Source organism: Salvelinus alpinus, chromosome 38 (genome assembly GCF_045679555.1).
Source record: "Salvelinus alpinus chromosome 38, SLU_Salpinus.1, whole genome shotgun sequence".
Classification (NCBI taxonomy): Eukaryota; Metazoa; Chordata; class Actinopteri; order Salmoniformes; family Salmonidae; genus Salvelinus; species Salvelinus alpinus.
Genome location: NC_092123.1, coordinates 10,161,625 through 10,180,965, shown reverse-complemented (window position 1 = coordinate 10,180,965; position 19,341 = coordinate 10,161,625). Strand labels below are relative to the sequence as shown.

General features: G+C 44.9%; 2 protein-coding genes across 5 annotated transcripts; one reads left to right on the top strand and one right to left on the bottom strand.

Annotated features, from left to right (window-relative positions):
- Positions 1 to 1,396: 1,396 nt before the first annotated feature.
- tmprss3b (transmembrane serine protease 3b) lies at positions 1,397 to 7,936 on the top strand. Its single transcript, XM_071387267.1, is given in 12 exon segments — positions 1,397 to 1,453; positions 1,687 to 1,939; positions 2,164 to 2,319; positions 2,829 to 2,948; positions 3,152 to 3,275; positions 4,478 to 4,606; positions 5,987 to 6,033; positions 6,145 to 6,310; positions 6,462 to 6,567; positions 6,569 to 6,635; positions 7,588 to 7,683; positions 7,818 to 7,936. Coding segments are annotated over 12 exon segments (1,440 nt in total).
- A 1,627-nt stretch (positions 7,937 to 9,563) lies between these two features.
- On the bottom strand, positions 9,564 to 16,891 carry pknox1.2 (pbx/knotted 1 homeobox 1.2). Of its 4 annotated transcripts, none has more exons than XM_071387305.1 (11): positions 16,805 to 16,891; positions 15,777 to 15,880; positions 13,801 to 13,943; positions 13,449 to 13,620; positions 12,735 to 12,908; positions 12,372 to 12,519; positions 11,974 to 12,071; positions 11,717 to 11,851; positions 10,686 to 10,762; positions 10,409 to 10,581; positions 9,564 to 10,082 (listed from the first exon to the last, which is right to left on the bottom strand). In XM_071387305.1, exons 2-11 carry the CDS (start codon positions 15,825 to 15,827, stop codon positions 9,892 to 9,894), a joined length of 1,362 nt encoding a protein of 453 aa, XP_071243406.1. In that variant the 5' UTR covers positions 15,828 to 15,880; positions 16,805 to 16,891; the 3' UTR covers positions 9,564 to 9,891. The 4 variants fall into 4 exon arrangements, with proteins under 4 accessions (XP_071243406.1, XP_071243410.1, XP_071243407.1 ...); XM_071387309.1 differs by having other exon boundaries at positions 12,402 to 12,519; XM_071387306.1 differs by lacking the exon at positions 16,805 to 16,891 and adding an exon at positions 16,591 to 16,794.
- Between the last annotated feature and the right edge of the window lie 2,450 nt (positions 16,892 to 19,341).

Below are 19,341 nucleotides of genomic sequence, written 5' to 3'. Positions count from 1 at the left end.
TTAAGCAAGTCAGCCATATCAGCTATGTATTTACAAAGGCAGTAAATGAGGCTGAATGAACTGGTTCGCTGCCAGACAAGGCTCCACTGATAGCCAGGTGTAGCGGTGGTAAGGATTCACTCCATGGTGCTGAAAAGAAAGCTCTGCTGTTGGGACAGCTTCATGTAGGCCATACCTGTTGGTGGCCACCGTTTGTCACCATTATAGTGCAATTAATGTATTGTTTAGTGTTGTGATGTGTAGTGGCTTTGCTGGCATGTTTTTTTTGCCCCACCAAGATTTATATGCTAAAATCGTGGCCATACACCCGCACACGTAAAGACACCGAAGCGCCACCCAAGGAAACAAGACACAGGAAGCAGAGGAAAAGGGTCAAACACTAAAGGGTTCTCCAGTAACCTCACTAGCTAATGACCTGTGATGTAATGGATCTCATCGTCCCTCCACTCCTTGATTACACAGTACTGCTATTGGTGGCGTTAGATCACTAGAGGCTCTGTTCACTACACAATTACTAGCGTATAGTATTTTATATTAGTCATACACTTAGATTCAGATAAGTACGCATCAAAGATCTTGACTGTTGAAAAATAGAGAAACCTTCCTGTTATACAGTATGCGCCAATGATCAGTCACGCACTGTGCAATTCAAATGACGGAGCACTCCCCAGATGCATGGCCTCCTTACATCCATCTCTGTTAGCCTGTACACCTGAGTGACCCCATCATATGGAAAAGCCAGTAAGTAGGCTTATGACCTTTCACCTTACAACCACAGACCCCCCACGCCCTCCCTAATTCCCCCAACACCTGTAGCAGCAATGTGACCTGAGTGTCTTCCCAGAATACTCCACTGTAACCTTACCCGCGAGGTCGAGGAGCTTTCAGACGTTACTTGATCTCCCCCTTTATGTGGCACGGCACACTGGTGTTGCACCTGCTCAGGTGTCCCATTCTCTCCATCAGGGTGTGGCCAGAGTGAAGACACGAGAGAGAGAGAGAGAGAGAGAGAGAGAGAGAGAGAGAGAGAGAGAGAGAGAGAGAGAGAGAGAGAGAGAGAGAGGAGGACAACAGAGAGACAGTTTGTCAGTCAGTTGGCCAGACCAAGATCTGGCCAGTTTGTCAGGCAGTTTGTCGGGCATACGGATTACAAAGGTAAATTTGTCAGTTAGTGAGTTAGTTAGTGAATACAGTTTGCTAGGAAACTGGTATGTGAGCAATATACAGGGAGTATGCGTTCAGGTTCTCCATTGGTGGTGGTCGGTCAATTGGTCAGTCACTCAGCTAGGCAGTAGCATTATATCCTGGATGTTTGTCAGTGCAGTCCTTACTCTCCCATCGCAGCGGTGGTCATCTTACTACCATGGGACCACGATGATTAGCTGGGTGAGGAGATATGCCCATGCCTAATAGTGACAAGACTGCTGCTGATGGATCAGCCGAAGAGAGGAAGGTGTGTAGCCAGACTGACCTCCCGAGGTCTGCGTGTTTTAACATCAACGCTGTTCAGATGAACGAACAACTGACAAGGAAGACTCATCCTCATCGCTTTTTCTTTCTATCTCTTTCTCATTTCCCCCTTTTCTCTCACGCCATCCATCTTCCCTCTCGTGCGCCCTCCCTCCATTTCTCTCTGTCTCTCTATTTGTCTCTCGTACACACTCCATACATGTGTCTGGGGCAGAGGGAACGGTCCGTATTGAGGTTGAGTCTGTGAGTAACGAGGACCTGCCAATCGTGGAGATCCTCACCACCTTCAATGCCAGCTCCCTCAGTAGCCAGACCAGCGGCTCCTTCTCTCAGAACCTCCAGGACCCCCATGTGCCCACCGCTCCGCTCCAGGAGCCCCCTGCCCCCATCCCAAAGAGCCAGGGCCTGCTCACCCCACCCAGCTACCTGCCTTCCATGCGCTTCATCAAGGTCCGGCCCTTCATGCACGGTATGGAAGCCTCAGAGGACACAATGACTCTCCATCTATGCGTCAAGAGTTTTTCGTGGTCTGGACACAGAGTCAGGAAAACCCCCTTGCTCTATCTATGAGTGCCTCGCGTGTTGTAATGGGGCTAACCATGGCTCTCAATGGTTTATGACCTTACTAGTGCCAGTGTTGCCCTGTCCCCCATTGTTTAGATTTTCTCTCATGGTTAATTTCTGGTGGTTCAGATGACGGCTTGGTGGAGACTAAGACTCTATGCAGCCAGCTCCTGGCACACTGGCTGCTGCTGGTGATTGTTGCGTGTGGTCTACTGGCCCTGAGTCTAGCCCTAGGCATTGGGCTTGGAGGTAATGGAACACTGTTTGTGGCCTTGTTATTACATAGTCATTATGAAGCATATTATTGCAGAAAGATAATCTGTCTATAAGCAGTTATATTGGACCATGTGTCGTTGGATTGAAATCAAGGACACATTTGCACTTGACACTATATGGCTGTATTATAAAGTGTTATCTATCTATTACAACGGGCAATGTTGTGCGTTAGAATATAGTATGAAGTACTAGGATTAGGATATACAGTGTCTGAGTGGCTCATAGTGTTATTGTAATAGTATCGTTGTTCTGTACTGTTTTATTGTGATTGTAAGAGGAGTCGTGTGTCGTATGTGTAACAGGAGACAGGGTGCAGTACGTTACTCTTGAGGCCTGAATGACACAACAAGTTGTGTGTGTAATCAGGGATGGAACATGTCATTACATATCATTGTGACATGTGCTTTTCACATAGAATCATAGGATTTTACTACGACTTCTTCCCAATTCCACCACTGTGTGTAACAATGTGTGTGTGTATATGTGTGTACATGCGTGTGTCATCCTTGTTTCCAAAGTGGGAGTCAGTTGCATGGGGAAGTTCCACTGTAGCACATCCACTGTGTGTATTGCCGGATCTGCGCAGTGTGATGGCGTCAGCGACTGCGCAGATGGGTTAGGACGAACTGCAATATGTGGTGAGATGCACACTTCTCTCCCACATGCATACACGACTAAAAACGCTCTCCCACTCTAGCCCTGATAAAGGGCTTGAAATTCCCTCACACCATTCATCCACATCATTCACTGTGTAACCTCGTCCCCAGGCTAGGTCAGATAGGCCAGACTTTTCCCAGAGTAACATGTACACACACTGTCTGTCTGTCTGTCTGTCCCTTAGTGCGTCTGAGTGGGAGGAGCTCTGTGCTGCAGATCAACAGTAGGGGTGTATGGAGGACTGTGTGCTCCACCAACTGGGATCACACACTGGGTTATTCTGCCTGCAAACAGCTGGGATACTCCAGGTACACTGTTGGGAATTGAACGGAATTGAATTAGTTCTCTGTGACAGGGGCAAAAAGATAAGTGAAGGGCCAGAGGTTCACTGGGGCTGGCATGGTGGATGACTAGGGTGAGGGTGAGTGGAGCAATGTCAAGAGATACAGAGAATACAGATCATTCCACCATAGAAACCATTCTCCCACAGGGCCTGAGGAGAAAGAGCCTATTACATCGACATGACTCTGCAGTTTGTGATAAAACTCTCTCCCTCATTGTAATACTCTCACATTTACTCAGCATTCAGAGGGAGGGCTTTCTAATGGGCGTCTGTATCCAAAGGTTCCATTAACTGCATTGCTAATCCCATTAAAATCAGCCTGGCATTAAATGAAGTGAAAAATCACCATCCCAAACAACCAGCGCTCTAAGTAGGTCAAGATTGTCAGTTATACCATCGGCAGTGTTACAACGGATCTGGCCACGTTCCCATTTTGGGGATCATTTTGGTAATGAAGCCCTTTATCTATTTCCCCAGACCCAGATGAACATGTGGATACAATTTTTAAGTCTCTGCGTGCAGTTTGAAGGAAGTTGCTAACTAGCACTAGCGCAATTGCTAACTAGCATTAGCGTAATGACTGAAAGTCTATGGGTATCTGCTAGCATAGTAGATACCCATAGACTTCCAGTCACTGTGCTAACGCCAGTTAGCATTGGCTCACAAAACTACCTCTAACTTCCTTTAAACTGGACACAGAGACATAAAAATGGTATCTACAAGTTCATCTGATTCTGGGGAAGTAGATAAGTAGATAAAGTAGATAAAAGTAGATAAAGACTAAATCCCAAAGTATCCCTTTAAGACCTTCCTAGTTAATGTTAGGAGTATGTTTGGATTAATAATTCATTACTTTTATAAAATACAAATAAAGTTGACTCAGCCACATGAAATCAAAGACACACATTCAAAATAACTGTGGATAAAACACAATAAGGTCAACAGATTTATTTCCGTTGTGGTCCAAGTATATTAGGATCCTGTGACCACTTTTATAAATGGATTGTGAATGAATGAATGGCTAGTTCTGTCAATGGATCTAGTCACAGAATGTCAGCATAATACCATCCCAAATCCACCCACTGCCTTATAAGCGGCAAATTAAAATTCACACTATTTGCCCCAATAAACTGTAAATCTCTGTGTGGTTCCTTCTTGTTCGCTCAGCTACATCAGTTCCAGATCCCTGCCTCTCTCCTCTGTCGAGTCGGCCTTCCAGGCTAACCTGGTATCAGTCAACCTGAGTCATCCAGATCGCCAGCAGACTGTCAAGATCCATAACACCACCTTCCTCAGGTGAACCATTTGGCCATCCATTTCTGACAGAAAATAAAACTGTGCTCATTACCAGTCTGCCAGTCTTTTTGTTAAAGTTCTAATGTACAGCTGCAGCAGCAAGTTCTTCCTCTTCTAGCGTATGTCCTTACAACCAAAGATCTTTTCCCAAGCACTATTGCGTTAAGTACTCAAATTCTTGATTGTGCCATCAAGGTACAGTATGCCACCGCAAGGACTACATACTATGCTGATGTAAGGCTGTCAACAGGGCTGTGATGGTTGAATGTCTCCCCGTTCCTGTTATCGGAACTGAAGCATTTTGAGCTACAGTGGCTTGCGAAAGTATTCACTCCCCTTGGCATTTTTCCTATTTTGTTGCCTTACACACTGGAATTAAAACATCTTTTTGGGGGGTTTGTATCATTTGATTTACACAACATGTCTACCACTTTGAAGATGCAAATATATTTTATTGTGAAACAAACAAGAAATAAGACAAAAAAACAGAACACTTGAGTGTGCATAACTATTCACCCCCGGAAAGTAAATACCTTGTAGAACCACCTTTTGCAGCAATTACAGCTGCAAGTCTCTTGGGGTATGTCTCTATAAACTTGGCACATCTAGCCACTGTTTTTTTCCCCATCCTTCAAGGCAAAACTGCTCCAGCTCCTTCAAGTTGGATGGGTTCCGCTGGTGTACAGCAATCTTGAAGTTATACCACAGATTCTCAATTGGATTGAGGTCTGGGCTTTGACTAGGCCATTCCAAGACATTTACATGTTTCCCCTTAAACCACTCAAGTGTTGCTTTAGCAGTATGCTTAGGGTCATTGTCCTGCTGGAAGGTGAACCTCCGTCCCAGTCTCAAATCTCTGGAAGACTGAAACAGGTTTCCCTCAAGAATTTCTCTGTATTTGGAAAAAAACAAAACTTTTGCAAGGCAAAACTGTCTGGAGGTACCCCCAAAGTGGCGCATGATACAGTATTTGTCATGTGAAACAATGGAAGGCTAATTCTAATTAGGCTAATTCTGCGTTTCCCTCAGAAACGCATGTTGCTCGGCGGCACTAACTAAAGCATGTTTCGTAAGCGCGTGTTGATTGTTTATGTTGCTCTGCTCTGCTTCATAAGTCTAGTTGTAATCTCATGTTTCACTTCAGTCCATGTCATCTTTCTCAATGACATAAGGGCTTGACTGGGTTTGTACATGGTACAAATGAGACCACACATCAAACTTTCCTGTTGGTGTTACACAGAGAATAACCTAATTTGAACCAGTTTACTGTATAATTTCATTTTCTGAAGTTATTCCCAGCATGTTATATGTGCTCAGGTCCACAGACTGTCTGTGTGTATGTTGGCAGTAAGTATAAGCCTTCATTCTCTGTTTTCCCAGTAAGACCCAGTGCAGCTCTGAGAGTGTGATCGTACTCAAGTGCCTAGGTGAGTGAAAGAGTGACAGTGGAGTTAGGAAGTGTGTGTGTGTGTGTGCGTTGTGAGTGTATACCAGCAACATTATCATATCGATGTTTTTCCCCTGGCTGCCCCCTGCAGATTGTGGCTCCAGGCCCATGTTCCAGTCTCGTATTGTGGGAGGGAACATCTCCGAACCAGGCCAGTTTCCCTGGCAGGCCAGCCTGCACTATCAGAACCAACACCTCTGTGGGGGCTCCATCATCACACCACGCTGGATAGTGACAGCAGCACACTGTGTCTACGGGTGAGTCTCTCTCACAAACACAGGTGCACATGCGCGCACACACACGCATGCAAGTACGTACGCACACAAACATTTATACCGTACATGAACACAGCATAACTTCTAAAAGTGATATGATTTTTCATTGGTTGACTGTCCATCCCTTCTCAAGGTTTGTAACAAACCCCACGCTGTGGGCAGTGTATGTGGGATTGACAGATCAGCCGGTCAATGGGGTGCTGTCTCGCTCTTTGGAGAAGATGGTCTACCATGCCAACTAACCAACCCAAGGGCTTAAACTACGACATCGCTCCATTGAAGCTTACAGAGCCTCTTACCTTTAATGGTACCACGATCTACAATGAGACCCAAATGTATTGGGACTGCGACATTTTGTTGTTGTTTTGGCTCTGTACTCCAGCACTTTGGATTTTAAATGACACAATGATTATGAGGTTAAAGTGCAGGCTGTCGGGTTTAATTTGAGGGTATTTTCATCCATATCGGGTGAACCGTTACACATTTTTAGGGGACCAAAAGTATTGGGACAAATTGGGACACTTATATGTTTATTAAAGTAGTAAAAAGTTAAGTGTTTGGCTCCATATTCATAGCACGCAATGACTACATCACACTTGTGACTCTACACATTTGTTCGATTAATTTACTGTTTGTATTTGTTTGTGTTTCAGATTATTTTGTGCCCAATAGAAATGAATGGTAAATAATGTATTGTGTCATTTTGCAGTGACTTTTAATGTAAATAAGAATACAATATGTTTATTAACACTTATTCGTTAATGTGGATGCTACCATGATTACGGATAATCCTGAATAAATCTTGAATAAGGATGAGTGAAAAAGTCACAAATATATATTTCTTCTAAACGGTTCAGCCGATATGGACATATTTAAGCTGACAGTCTGCACTCTAACCTCATAGTCATTGTATCATGGAGTACCAAGGCAAAACAACCCAAAAATGTGTCCTAATTCTTCCTGTCTGTCCTACTGAGTGATAGTGATATAGGGCTCTATTCAATATTCAATCTGTATCGCTGACGCATTACAGATTACGTGATAGAAATGTAAAGGTAATTTCTGATTATGCTGACATACAGTATGCAAGGTTTACCGTGAATACAGTCCCCCGCCAACGCAGGAACATTGCCTTTAAATTGGGCTTTAGCGTTGAACTTCCGCGATACGGATTGATTAGAGCCCTAAGAGTAACTGCTCTTATTCACCTCAAATCTGAAGGAGCACAGCAGGCTCATTGGCTAAGTATTTTCCTCCAGGTCTGGTTGAGCCTATCTGCCTGCCGAACTATGGGGAGAGATTTGAGGAGGGGAAGATGTGCTGGATCTCTGGGTGGGGTGCCACAGTGGATGGAGGTGAATGGGCTCAAATTCAACACCTGACTAGATGCGCAAGCACGCACCACATGCACGCATTCATGCATGCGGGCACACACTGTGATACAGCTTTCCTGCCCTTCCTCTCTCTGTGTGTGTGTGTGTCTTTCCAGGGGAGACCAGTGTGTCCATGCACTCTGCCCAGGTCCCTGTGCTCTCCAGCAGGGACTGCAGTGGACCAGGATGTACCAGGGAGCCATCTCCCCTTGGCTTGTCTGTGCAGGCTACCTAGAGGGCGGCAAAGACTCTTGCCAGGTATCTTTCAGAAGTGGACCTCAGAGTTCCATGCACCATTTGTCTAAAGGACAAAGTGCAGACAAAAAGCACACAGCGAAGACAAACGGTTAAAAGCAGGGGGTGGCCACTGTGTGTTTGCCATCACCAAACGTCAGAAAATGAACAGAAAATGTCGACCGATTTCCTGTTCAAAGGCGCTAGGACGGTCACCCGCTGCTTTTAACCGTTCGTTAGCACAGTGTGTTTTGTGTTATAAAGCTCACCTATTTGGAGTCAAATGCACTGCTGCTAATCCTGGTGTGTTTGGCTCCTCAGGGGGATAGCGGAGGCCCTCTGGCCTGTGAGGACTCGTCAGTGTGGAAGCTGGCGGGGGCCACTAGCTGGGACTATGGCTGTGCTGAGAGGGACAATCCTGCCTTGTACACTCTCATCTCCCACGCTCTGAGCTGGATCCACCAGCAGATGGAGGTGAATTCTACTGTTGATACTGTAGCACTCATGAACTCTACTGGTGGCAGACAGTACTGCAATACTGTTAAGGCTGCAATGCAAAGGAGAGAGATACATGGTTTAAATTGACCGTTCACGCCAAAATCAAAGTTTGTCAGATGTTTTCAGACATCAAAATGAATTTAGGCCTGGATTTACTAAGAGTTTCACCAGAATGCAGAATGAACTGTTCCTTTAAGAGTGAAGGAGTCTTAAAGTTTGAGACAGCCAGTGAAATCAATGGAAAACCTTTTGGTAGTTTATTCTTTAGGATTAGTCAGTTAAATCTGTTAGTCTATTTAACATCAAAATGACATACACCCATTCTGTGATATCTTTCCCCAGAAAGAAGAGGCACTGAGTCCTTGATCCCCAAAGGATACAGTAGCTCACATATTTAGAGGACTTTACTCAGAGACACTAATTATTTGTTCTAAAGCACAACAATGAATGGACACAATCTGAGGCTGAGCAACAGCTCTATTTTAAAGTCAGAGAAGCAAGATGGGGGGGAATGGTGGACAATAAATGGAGGACTGGGGAGATGAACTAGGGCCAGGATTCAATACGGACTGCGGAGGATCCACGTTGTAGCAAAGTTGACATTAAAAGGTCATTTCCGATTGAGCCGACATCTGCAGCGTTTACTTTGAATGCGATCTCCACGATCGTGGTAACATCGCCTGTAAGTGGGGCATAGTCAAAAAGGGTGATCAGATTAAATCCTGGCCTAAGTTTGGTCTCATTAGAAGGTCGACATCTCCACCGTGGGCCCCTTCCATCCCTACACACAAACTGTGTATGTAGACAAATGGAATAGCTGTAACATGTACTGTGTATAATATACTGTTATATAGCAGTGTTTGTAGAGAAATGTGGTACAGAGAACACAAGTAAAAACCTGTATAATTTTTAAATGCCATAAAGATATGTATTTATTTTTACAAAAAAAGCTTTTTTCCCAATGATTCATTTTTGATGTTGCACTCATAAGCATGTGTGAATTTTTTGGTACAGACGTCTTTGCACAACTATCAATACGTCCTCCAACACATCCTAGTTCATCATGTCGATATCCTCCCCTGAAAACACTGCGTCGACACTCCGAAATAAAAAAACTAAGTTGAGGAGAATCTTTCTTGAACATTTTATTATTAGAGAAATCCAACAGACCTTGAAAAGCAGGTCAGCCATATTGGACATTCAATGTTCATACATAAATATTCTTTAAAAAACAAACTAAACAAAATAAAAACACTAAGCAAAAAAGCCAAATGAAAAAAATAAAACAGCCTTCATTCCAAACATTTTACATATAAAAATAGCATTTTTTTTTCTGTTTCTAGAAGGACCTTAAAGGCCTAGTGTGGGTTGTCTTGGACACTGTGATGAGTGTTGAGTAATATAGTCAAACACAGGCATGCATGAGGGTGTGACATCACATCCCGCAGTAGTGGTATGTCACTCCAATCCGGCCATGTCACCCCCCTCCTCCTCCTCCTCCTCTTCTTCCTCCTCCTCCTCCTCCTCGCTCTCGCCGTCCTCCTCCTCGCTGTGTCCTCCCATCATCACCTGCTGCATGGCCAGTGTTGCACTGTCTGAGGTCAGCGTCTGCAGCTCGTCTACACTCATGCCCATCGTCACCATGGTAACTGAGGGCACAGGGGGAGCAAGATCAAGCTTCAGCCACACCCACTAACCAGCACGTAATTGGACAGCGTATAGTCAAGAGTTGACCGGGGTTATTGTGGTAATAGAGATGGCCGGTGTGTTAAGGACAAGATCAAGTCATATCAAGGTGTGAAAACCACATTCATCCCAGCCTGTAGTAAGGACTGGGGATAAAAAATTTAAAAAATCATCTCCGGAACTCTGATATGTTCCTACTGTGATTTCTCACTTGCGGTTTAATACATTTACAACAGGAGCATATCAGAGTTGCAGACTTTTCATATTATTTGTTTTTCTGGGCATTTACCGTCATCGTCCATGGCCACCTCTTGCCCTACACCGGCCGAGGCAATGTTGTTGGCCATGGGCCAGAAACGCTGGGTGGGCCGGCTCTGGGGAGTCCTCTTCCTGCTCTTGGGCGCGTCTGAAGCACTGCTGTCCATCATGGGCTGGAGGATCCGCCTCCTAGCATTAATGAACCTGGAGAGGGAGAGACGGACAGGGGCTAAGCCAATCATCCGAGGCCACATTTCTACGCTTGGGTTTAAGGTGTGTGTGGGTATGTGCGTGAAAGATTGCCTCACCAGTTGTTGACCTGCAGCAGGGTCAGGTTGGTCTGTATGGCAAGCTGTTTCTTCTCGTCCTCCGTGGGATAGGGATGCTGAGAGAGAAAGAAAGAGAGAGAAGGGTAAAGAACACAAACAATCATTTACAGCAAATGAGTTCTATTAGCTCCCTATTAAGCCGAGTAGGTACTGGGAGAGACTGTGGATGGATGACGTAAGACTAAAGGTCAATTTGTATTGGAACGGCACAAGATGTTGATTAAGTAAAGTCGCTTCTATGTGAATTAAGAGTTCGGAGCAGCCTGGCCACTAGTCGGATACCTTTTTACCCAATTTCTCTGTTACTTGATCTGCTATCACGCAACGTTTGTGGGTACCACAGGGACCATTACTTACACCGGTATAAATTGCTAGTGGGCCATGTGGGGGAAAATTCTGAGGTACTGGGAGGTTAGGCTTTCGTCCCAATCCGGATGCATTTAGATTCAACTTTAGGATGTACAAAGGCTTGAGGGCCAGGATTGGCCGCTCGGGAGCAAGCAGAGAGGAACAAGCTGCAGTGAAGACACGTCATCTCAAAGTGTGTCTTTGTGAGGCCTAGGATGTTCTAACATCTGGCTGCTAGTTAACCGTCTCTTACACACACACGTCCACGCGCAGGCACACAACAAACACACACCGACACCCACACACACAGGGAACAAAGGGTCTCTGTGAGCTACCAGTCTGGTTAGATCCACCATTGGGCCTGTGGGCTGTCCACTGATTAACCTCGGATTAGCATTTAGCCAGCAGACCATGGGCCAGTCATATGAGGACCTAACACATCCGTCTCTGTCAATGCAACCGCTCCGAGCCATCATGGGACGAGCCATCGTGACGGGGGCCATCATTCTCTCTCAAATACATGCACACTCACACGCACGCAAGCATGCTCAGACACCCTTGGAATAACCTAGCAGAGCTTTACTCTGGGTTACAATACATTCAGTTATAGGTGAAGTTATTCTAATCTTAGGAACGGTTGGTACAAGGTATTTTTCACTCACCCCTATGTGTTGGAAGAGCCAGGTGCGCATGATGTTGGTGGCTGATTTGGGCAGGACCCCCCTCTTGTTGCTCTTGGATGAGCTGTCCTCCTGGGTGAAGAAACTGCTTAGGTCCTGATTGAGCTGCAACTGGAGCTGTACACACACACACACACACACACACACACACACACACACACAGTCAAGTCACAGAACCGGCTGTAGTTTGTGTGACTGTGACCGTGCGTCTGTCTGTGTGTGTGTGGTGTATTCCTCACCTGTGTGTTGTTGATGCGTATTGTCTGGGGTGAGATAGCTTGTCCCACCACCTGTCCCTGAGGAGTGACTACTGTGATGGGCTGGTACACTGTACCACCTGCTCAAATACACAAATAAAAGTTAGGGCATTTTTGGTAACACCTTGATCCAAGGACCCTCAGCACCTCACCATAATCAACTGAAATCAACTCTGAAAAAAAGAGGCAACATTCACGGATTCAAGAAAACTGACTAAAACAGTTAGTACTACCTGAAGTACTACCTGAACCTGATAAGAAAATATTGTTTTCGTTATCCGTTGCAAAATGTTTTGCGACGGTGTACCATAATTAATATGACCCAGTATTGCTAGTAGTTGTCTTAACAGGGACACAGTAAGGCGGAGAGGAGAGGGTACCTGTAGAGGTGGTATGCCACGGAGACATACCTGCTAACACTTGGCCAGCAGAATTGACTGTTGTCAGGGTAACGTTGCCCTGCTGCAGGGTTGAGGCTGACATCACAATGCCTTGAGGGCTGAGGGTTCCTGTGAGTGGGCTGGAGGTCTGGGGGGGGTGGGGGGGGGGGGGGGTGAAAACACACAGAATTAGCCTTACTGCATTCACATTAATTTGTGTTCATCTTGTATAATTGTACTATTTGTACTATTATGCGCTTATCATTTAATCCCAATACAATAGCCAAAGTTCCCTCTGGGAAAGATACAAACAATCTATGAAGGGAAAATGTGTGTGTATAACCTGTGTGTGAGTGTGTGTACCTGTATCTGGACAGGGGAACAGGGGCTGTCAGTATCTCCTCCACTCAGCAGGGTCTCACTGTTCATCTTGGTACGCAGGCAGGCGATGTAGCGGCTACAGAAGTCCTTACACAAGTCGCTCACTTTCTCCAGCTCCAGGAGGTGGATACGCAGCACCTGGATGGCCTTCACCATCTGGGGTCAGAGGTCAAAGGTCAGGTCATTAGCGGTCCATCGGTAGGTATGCTGCCAACCCATAACTCTAACCCTGACCGTAGCCAAGGGTTAAGCTTAACCATTACCAATTAGGTCATTCAACATCAGTTTGCTGGTCAGTCATGTCTCTTCAGTTCTTCCCAATAAAGACATGGGTCACAACATTTATTTCTGTCTTTTTGATAAAACATTTACCATCACACATACAATCTTTCAATTGCTCGATGTAAAGAGGCAATTCAAGAGTGGTTTGTTGAGGGGCACAACAGCCGTGGAACTTCGTAATATTCTCTTTTAACGTCAAAGACAGACGTGGAATAGCTAGGTCATGTTCATTAGGTACCAAAAGGAAGAAAACAGACTGAAACAGAAAAGGACCAACTGGGTATATCCAATAAGAAACAACAATTTTTTTTCAGTTGCAGAACATTTTCAAACGTTTTCAGTTGCAGAACATTTTCAAACGTTTTCAGTTGCATGCCCAAATGAACAAGACCCTGGTCGTGCAGAGTTCCTCACCAGGTTGTCCACGTCTGGGTCGTCACAGAAGAAGCCCTTGCCCTCTTTCTTCTGGCTGCGGACAAAGTTCTCAATGTCCACATTGAAGCTGGCAGAGCTGACGCAGTCCGAGCTCTGAGTCGACTGCTCACACTTCTCAAAGAGTAGGGCCAGCAGAGGGAACAGGGGGTGCCTACGATACACACGCGAGTGCAAAGGATTAACGCTACAGTAGACGCAGTTAATGAAGGTACACAAACACACAAGTTCACAGTCATAAACAGGACAAGGGAAGGAAAATGAAGGAGGAGGGAAAAAAAGTGGAAAACAGCTCTGATGAGGACGGAGTGGAGGAGTACCATGACTCGCCTACCTGTAGATGGCCTGCTTGTCTGTGTCCATGGGCGTCTGGGGCTGCATGGCAGAGGGGCTGCCTGCTCCCCCCTCGCTTCCCTCGGTCAGACTCTGCTCCGGATCCCCGTCTGCATCCGCTCCCACGCGCATCTGCACCAAGACCTTTACCCAGGGAAGAGACAAGTATGGTAAAGAGAAGAGCGGGAAACCAGGCAGATAAAATAGAAGGAGAGTGGAAGAGAAGGGAGGGGATAGGCGTGAAATCCAGTAAAGTTAGTCAGTGGTTGGTGGATGTCTCCCCTCAGGGTGGTAATGGGGTGAGTACACACACCCCAGGGAGAGGAGAGAGATATTGGTCTGTCTCTTTCCACTCACAACACTGTCTCAATTCAGCGGCTTACAGAGACCGCCTTAGCCATTTATCACTCACATTGAACCCTGATGAATACACTGTCTGTAACTTCTACACTCAAGTTATAAATTACTCATGATCCATTCTAGTCCTTCCCTGTTTCAACAGTTCCTTCCATTTTGTTTCTAGTGAACACGACACTGTCCTACACTGCCTCAGGTCAGGCTCATTCCAGCTATGCCTAATTGTTCACTAGATCTGACATTCATTGGTTTTTAAAGTGGTCCTCTGTAGCACAGTTGGTAGAGCATAGTGCGTGCAATGCCAGGACAGTGGGTTTGATTAATGGGACCACCCATACATAAAAAAAATTATGCACTCATGACTGCAAGTGATTTTATACGGAACAAAAATATAAAACGCAACATGCAACAATTTCAAAGATTTTACTGAGTCAGAGTTCATATAAGGAAATCAGTCAATTGAAATAAATTCCTTAGGCCTTGATCTATGGATTTCACATGGCTGGGACTACAGATATGCATCTGTTGGTCACAGATACCTTTATAAAAAAAAAAAATAGGGGGCTGGATCAGAAAACCAGTCTATCTTTCATCAGCTGTCCGGTTGTCTGGTCTCAGTCGATCCAGCAGGTGAATAAGCCAGATGTGGAGGTCCTGGGCTGGTGTGCTTACACGTGGTCTGCGGTTGTGAGGCCGGTTGGACGAACTGCCAAAACGACGTTGGTAGAGAAATGAACATTCAATTCTCTGGCAAAAGCTCTGGTGGACATTCCTGCAGTCAACATGCCAATTGCACACTCCCTCAAAACTTGAGACCTCCGTGGCATTGTGTTGTGTAACAAAACCGCTCACATTTTAGAGTGGCCTTTTACTGTCCCCAGCACAAGGTGCACCTGTGTAATGATCCTGCTGTTTAATGCCACAGCTGTCAGGTGGATGGATTATCTTGGCAAAAGAGAAATGCTCACTAACAGGGATGTAAACAAATTTAGTACACACAATGAGAGAAATAAGCTTTTTGTGCGTATGGAAAACATCTGGGATCTTTTATTTCAGCTCATGAAACATGGGACCAACACTTTATATGTGGCGTTTATATTTTTGTTCTGTATAGATAAAAGCATATGCTAAATGGCATATATTATATTAAAAAGACATGTATGATGATGAATATTGCCTCTCTCCTACGTGCACACTGTAGATGTGTGGCTGTTACAGTATTTGAAAAACATTCCCCCACTCACGGTCTCTGGATATTGATGGTCCTTGCCCTTGTGATTGCCACAATGACTTGAAAGGCAAATGTGTTAAAATACACATTTATGTGAGCGCTAGAAGATGTGCTTAGTCTCAGCCCCCACGATCTCTGCCATGTTTGCTGAAAGGCCATGGAGTCCACAGAGGATTGATAGCCTTTTAAAGTGTGTCATATTAATTTTCACAGCAGCTCATTGAAATTGGGAATTCAGGACAGGAACACCCTTCTTCAGACAGTTAATTTACTAGTGAATTTGTGGTTAAGTTTGGGGTATATAACATCACACAGCTCATTCATTGGAATATGGCCACCCACTTTGTAAAATGTTCAAACTTCACTCCTCCTCGTCTTCAATCTCTTACCTGATCCACCTCCGGGTACTCATCTAGAGATGCCGACTGGGCTTCCATCATGGTCGCTGCCAATACACGGGCATTCCAGTCCAAGACCTGTGTGGTTACCAGTCCTACAGACACATGCATCAGACATGGGGTTTAGATTAGGTTTTCGTTGTCATAGATTAGATATAACCATTGCATGATACATACATAGCCAATGAAGAACATAGAGTCAGGGTACTATGCACAGGGCCTTTCATTCTGGGGTAGGAGGATTCATATTTTTTTGGAGTGTGGTAAATGCTTGGTCACTGTATGCGTGTATCAGAATGGAATTAAGACAGTGCAGTTATCAATTCACGCGCGTGCAGGGTGGGAGGTATGTTGTACAGTCAGTAGCCCTAACTTCCGGCCACACATTTTGATTAAATAAAGCATTTTTCAACGCAGTAGTTGTGCATCTACAGTTCGTAATGTTCACCAAGCATCATCCTAAACTGGGACACTAGGCCCATGGATCTCTCCTTAGCCAGCCGTATCCATTTGCAAAAATAAATAAGGTAATAAATCAAATGTGTTTCCATAACAAACAAAAAGTGCATACAATTTCGTGTCAATTTCATGACCAATGTATCCTACCCTCGCTGTCTAAAGATCGTATAGCGGCTCAGGCTACATGCATCAGATAATATTGGTGCTTTCAAATGTTGAACAAATAAAAATGGCAACAGCACACATCCCATCTACATTGCGGTTATCACTAGGTATCTCTCATAATAACATTCGAAAGTCCAATGGTCTGTAGATTAGTGAACACACGCTTGGCCTTCTCATTCACCATTTCCAATGCGCCTTCTCCAAACAAGCGGACATCTTTTTTTTCTCTCGCCACAACAGCTTGCCTTTATGTGTGATCAGTCTTTTGGCTCACTGTTCATTCTGCAAAGTGCACATTGGCTCATTCCATGGCGAGCCATTGCATTCAAGCATGTTGCGTCGATTGTTAGATTGATGGGCGACGAAAAAAAAGAGGAATTTGAGTGACAGCTTACCTTAGTGCCAATCTTCGTCACAGTGACAAGGGGCTGCTGCAATCCGGGCCCGCAGTTTTCGTGTGTCGTCACTACGTATAGGCTCGCAGACTATTTTCTCTCATTAATATTCAACATGTGGGAGGAGAAGCAATTCCGAACATGCCTTGTCCCGCCCCTAGAGGCCGATACCCTTCCCCTTATGCTTAAATTATGATTACAAATTATTATTAGGAATAAAAATACATTTCTATTACATAAAATGTATACACACTTAAAAGTTTATGTAATGGACTAGGCCTACAAATGACAAAAACATGAATAATTGAAAAATTATACTTAATAATTGACATAATGCGTTTTATATTTCTGATGCATTGACTACTTTTTAAACAAAGAAGTGAAGGAGACTACCCATACTAAAACATATTTAAAAAAAAATTAAAGATGGTTATTGGTAGGTTTAAAAGACAAGAGTGAAGATAATTTTGAAAAGAGAAAGAAAAGACACACTGTACACTGTGAAATCTATGCTCCTAAATGAAGATGTACATTCTGGATATAAAGTGCATCACAGATTATCAAAGGATAGTAGAACGTGTGCCGAGACTGACCTGACTCTTTAAATGTAATTTAAACTACAACCAAATCTTACCAAAATGAACAAAGGACGGATACTTATGAACACACAATTGACTCACCAGGGAACTTAAAATCGGGGAACTCGGTGAGGTCACCACCACCATACAACCGCTGTAGTTTGGCCATCTCCTCCGACAGTGCTTTCTCATACTTATCCACCAAGCCCCCAGAGGCTCTGATATCAAAATAAATGTTATTTGTCACATGCGCCGAATACAACAGGTGTAGACCTTACAGTGAAATGCTTACTTACAAGCCCTTAACCAACAATGCAGTTTTAAGAAAATACCACCAAAAAAGTAAGAGATAAGAATAACAAATAATTAAAGAGCAGCAGTAAATAACAATAGTGGGGCTATATACAGGGGGTACCGGTACAGAGTCAATGTCAATGAGCGGGGGCACCGGTGTCGAGGTAAGTGAGGTAATATGTACATGCAGTTAGAGTTATTGAAGTGAATATGCAAAGATATTAACAGAGAGTAGCAGCAATGTTCCGGGGGGGGTAGGCAATGCAGATAGTCTGGGTAGCCATTTGATTAGTTGTTCAGGAGTCTTATTGTTCGGGGGGTAGAAGCTATTTAGGAGCCTCTTGGACCTAGACTTGGCACTCCGGTACCGCTTGCCGTGCGATAGCAGAGAGGACATCTATGACTAGGGTGGCTGGAGTCTTGGCAATTTTTAGGGCCTTCCTCTGACACCGCCTGGTATAGAGGTGCTGGATGGCAGGAAGCTTGACCCCAGTGATGTGCTGGGCCATACGTACTATCTTATGTAGTGCCTTGCGGTCAGAAGCCGAGCAGTTGCCATAACAGGCAGTGATGCAACCCGTCAGGATGCTCTCGATGATGCAGCTGTAAAACCTGTTGAGGATCTGAGGACCCATGCCAAATCATTTCAGTCTCCTGAGGGGGAATAGGTTTTGTCATGCCCTCTTCACGACTGTCTTGGTGTGCTTGGACCAGGTTAGTTTGTTGGTGATGTGGACGCCAAGGAACTTGAAGCTCTCAACCTGCTCCACTACAGCCCCGTCGATGACAATGGGTGCTTGCTCGGTCCTCTTTTTACTGTAGTCCACAATCATCTCCTCTGTCTTGATCACGTTGAGGGAGAGGTTGTTGTCCTGGCACCACATGGTCAGGTCTCTCCTACCACTGTTGTGTCATCAGCAAACCTAATGAGGGTGTTGGAGTCGTGCCTGGCCGTGGAGTCATGAGTGAACATGGAGTACAGGAGGGGGCTGAGCACGCACCCCTGAAGGGGCCCCGTGTTGAGGATCAGCGTGGTGGATGTGTTGATACCTACCCTTACCACCTGGGGGCGGCCCGACAGGAAGTCCAGGATCCAGTTGCAGAGGGAGGTGTTTAGTCCCAGGGTCCTTAGCTTAGTGATGAGCTTTGAGGGCACTCTGGTGTTGAACGCTGAGCTGTAGTCAATGAATAGCATACTCATGTAGGTGTTCCTTTTGTCCAGGTGGGAAAGGGCAGTGTGGAGTGCAATAGAGATTGCATCATCTATGGATCTGTTTGGGTGGTATGCAAATTGGAGTGGGTCTAGGGTTTCTGGGATAATGGTGTTGATGTGAGCCATGACCAGCCTTTCAAAGCATTTCATGGCTACAGACGTGGGTGCTACGGGTCGGTAGTCATTTAGGCAGGTTACCTTAGTGTTCTTGGGCACAGGGACTATTTTGGTCTGCTTGAAACATGTTGGTATTACAGACAAAGACAGGGAGATGTTGAAAATGTCAGTGAAGACACTTTTTCTGGATTTTTTCTTTCCTATTTTTTTTAAAGGGGTGGATCAGCTTTAATATTGCGGATAAATTGTTGCTTCCATCAATGTAATTGTCTGCATCATTTCCAATCCCCCATATATTTTTGGTAAATATATATAGTGAAGACACTTGCCAGTTG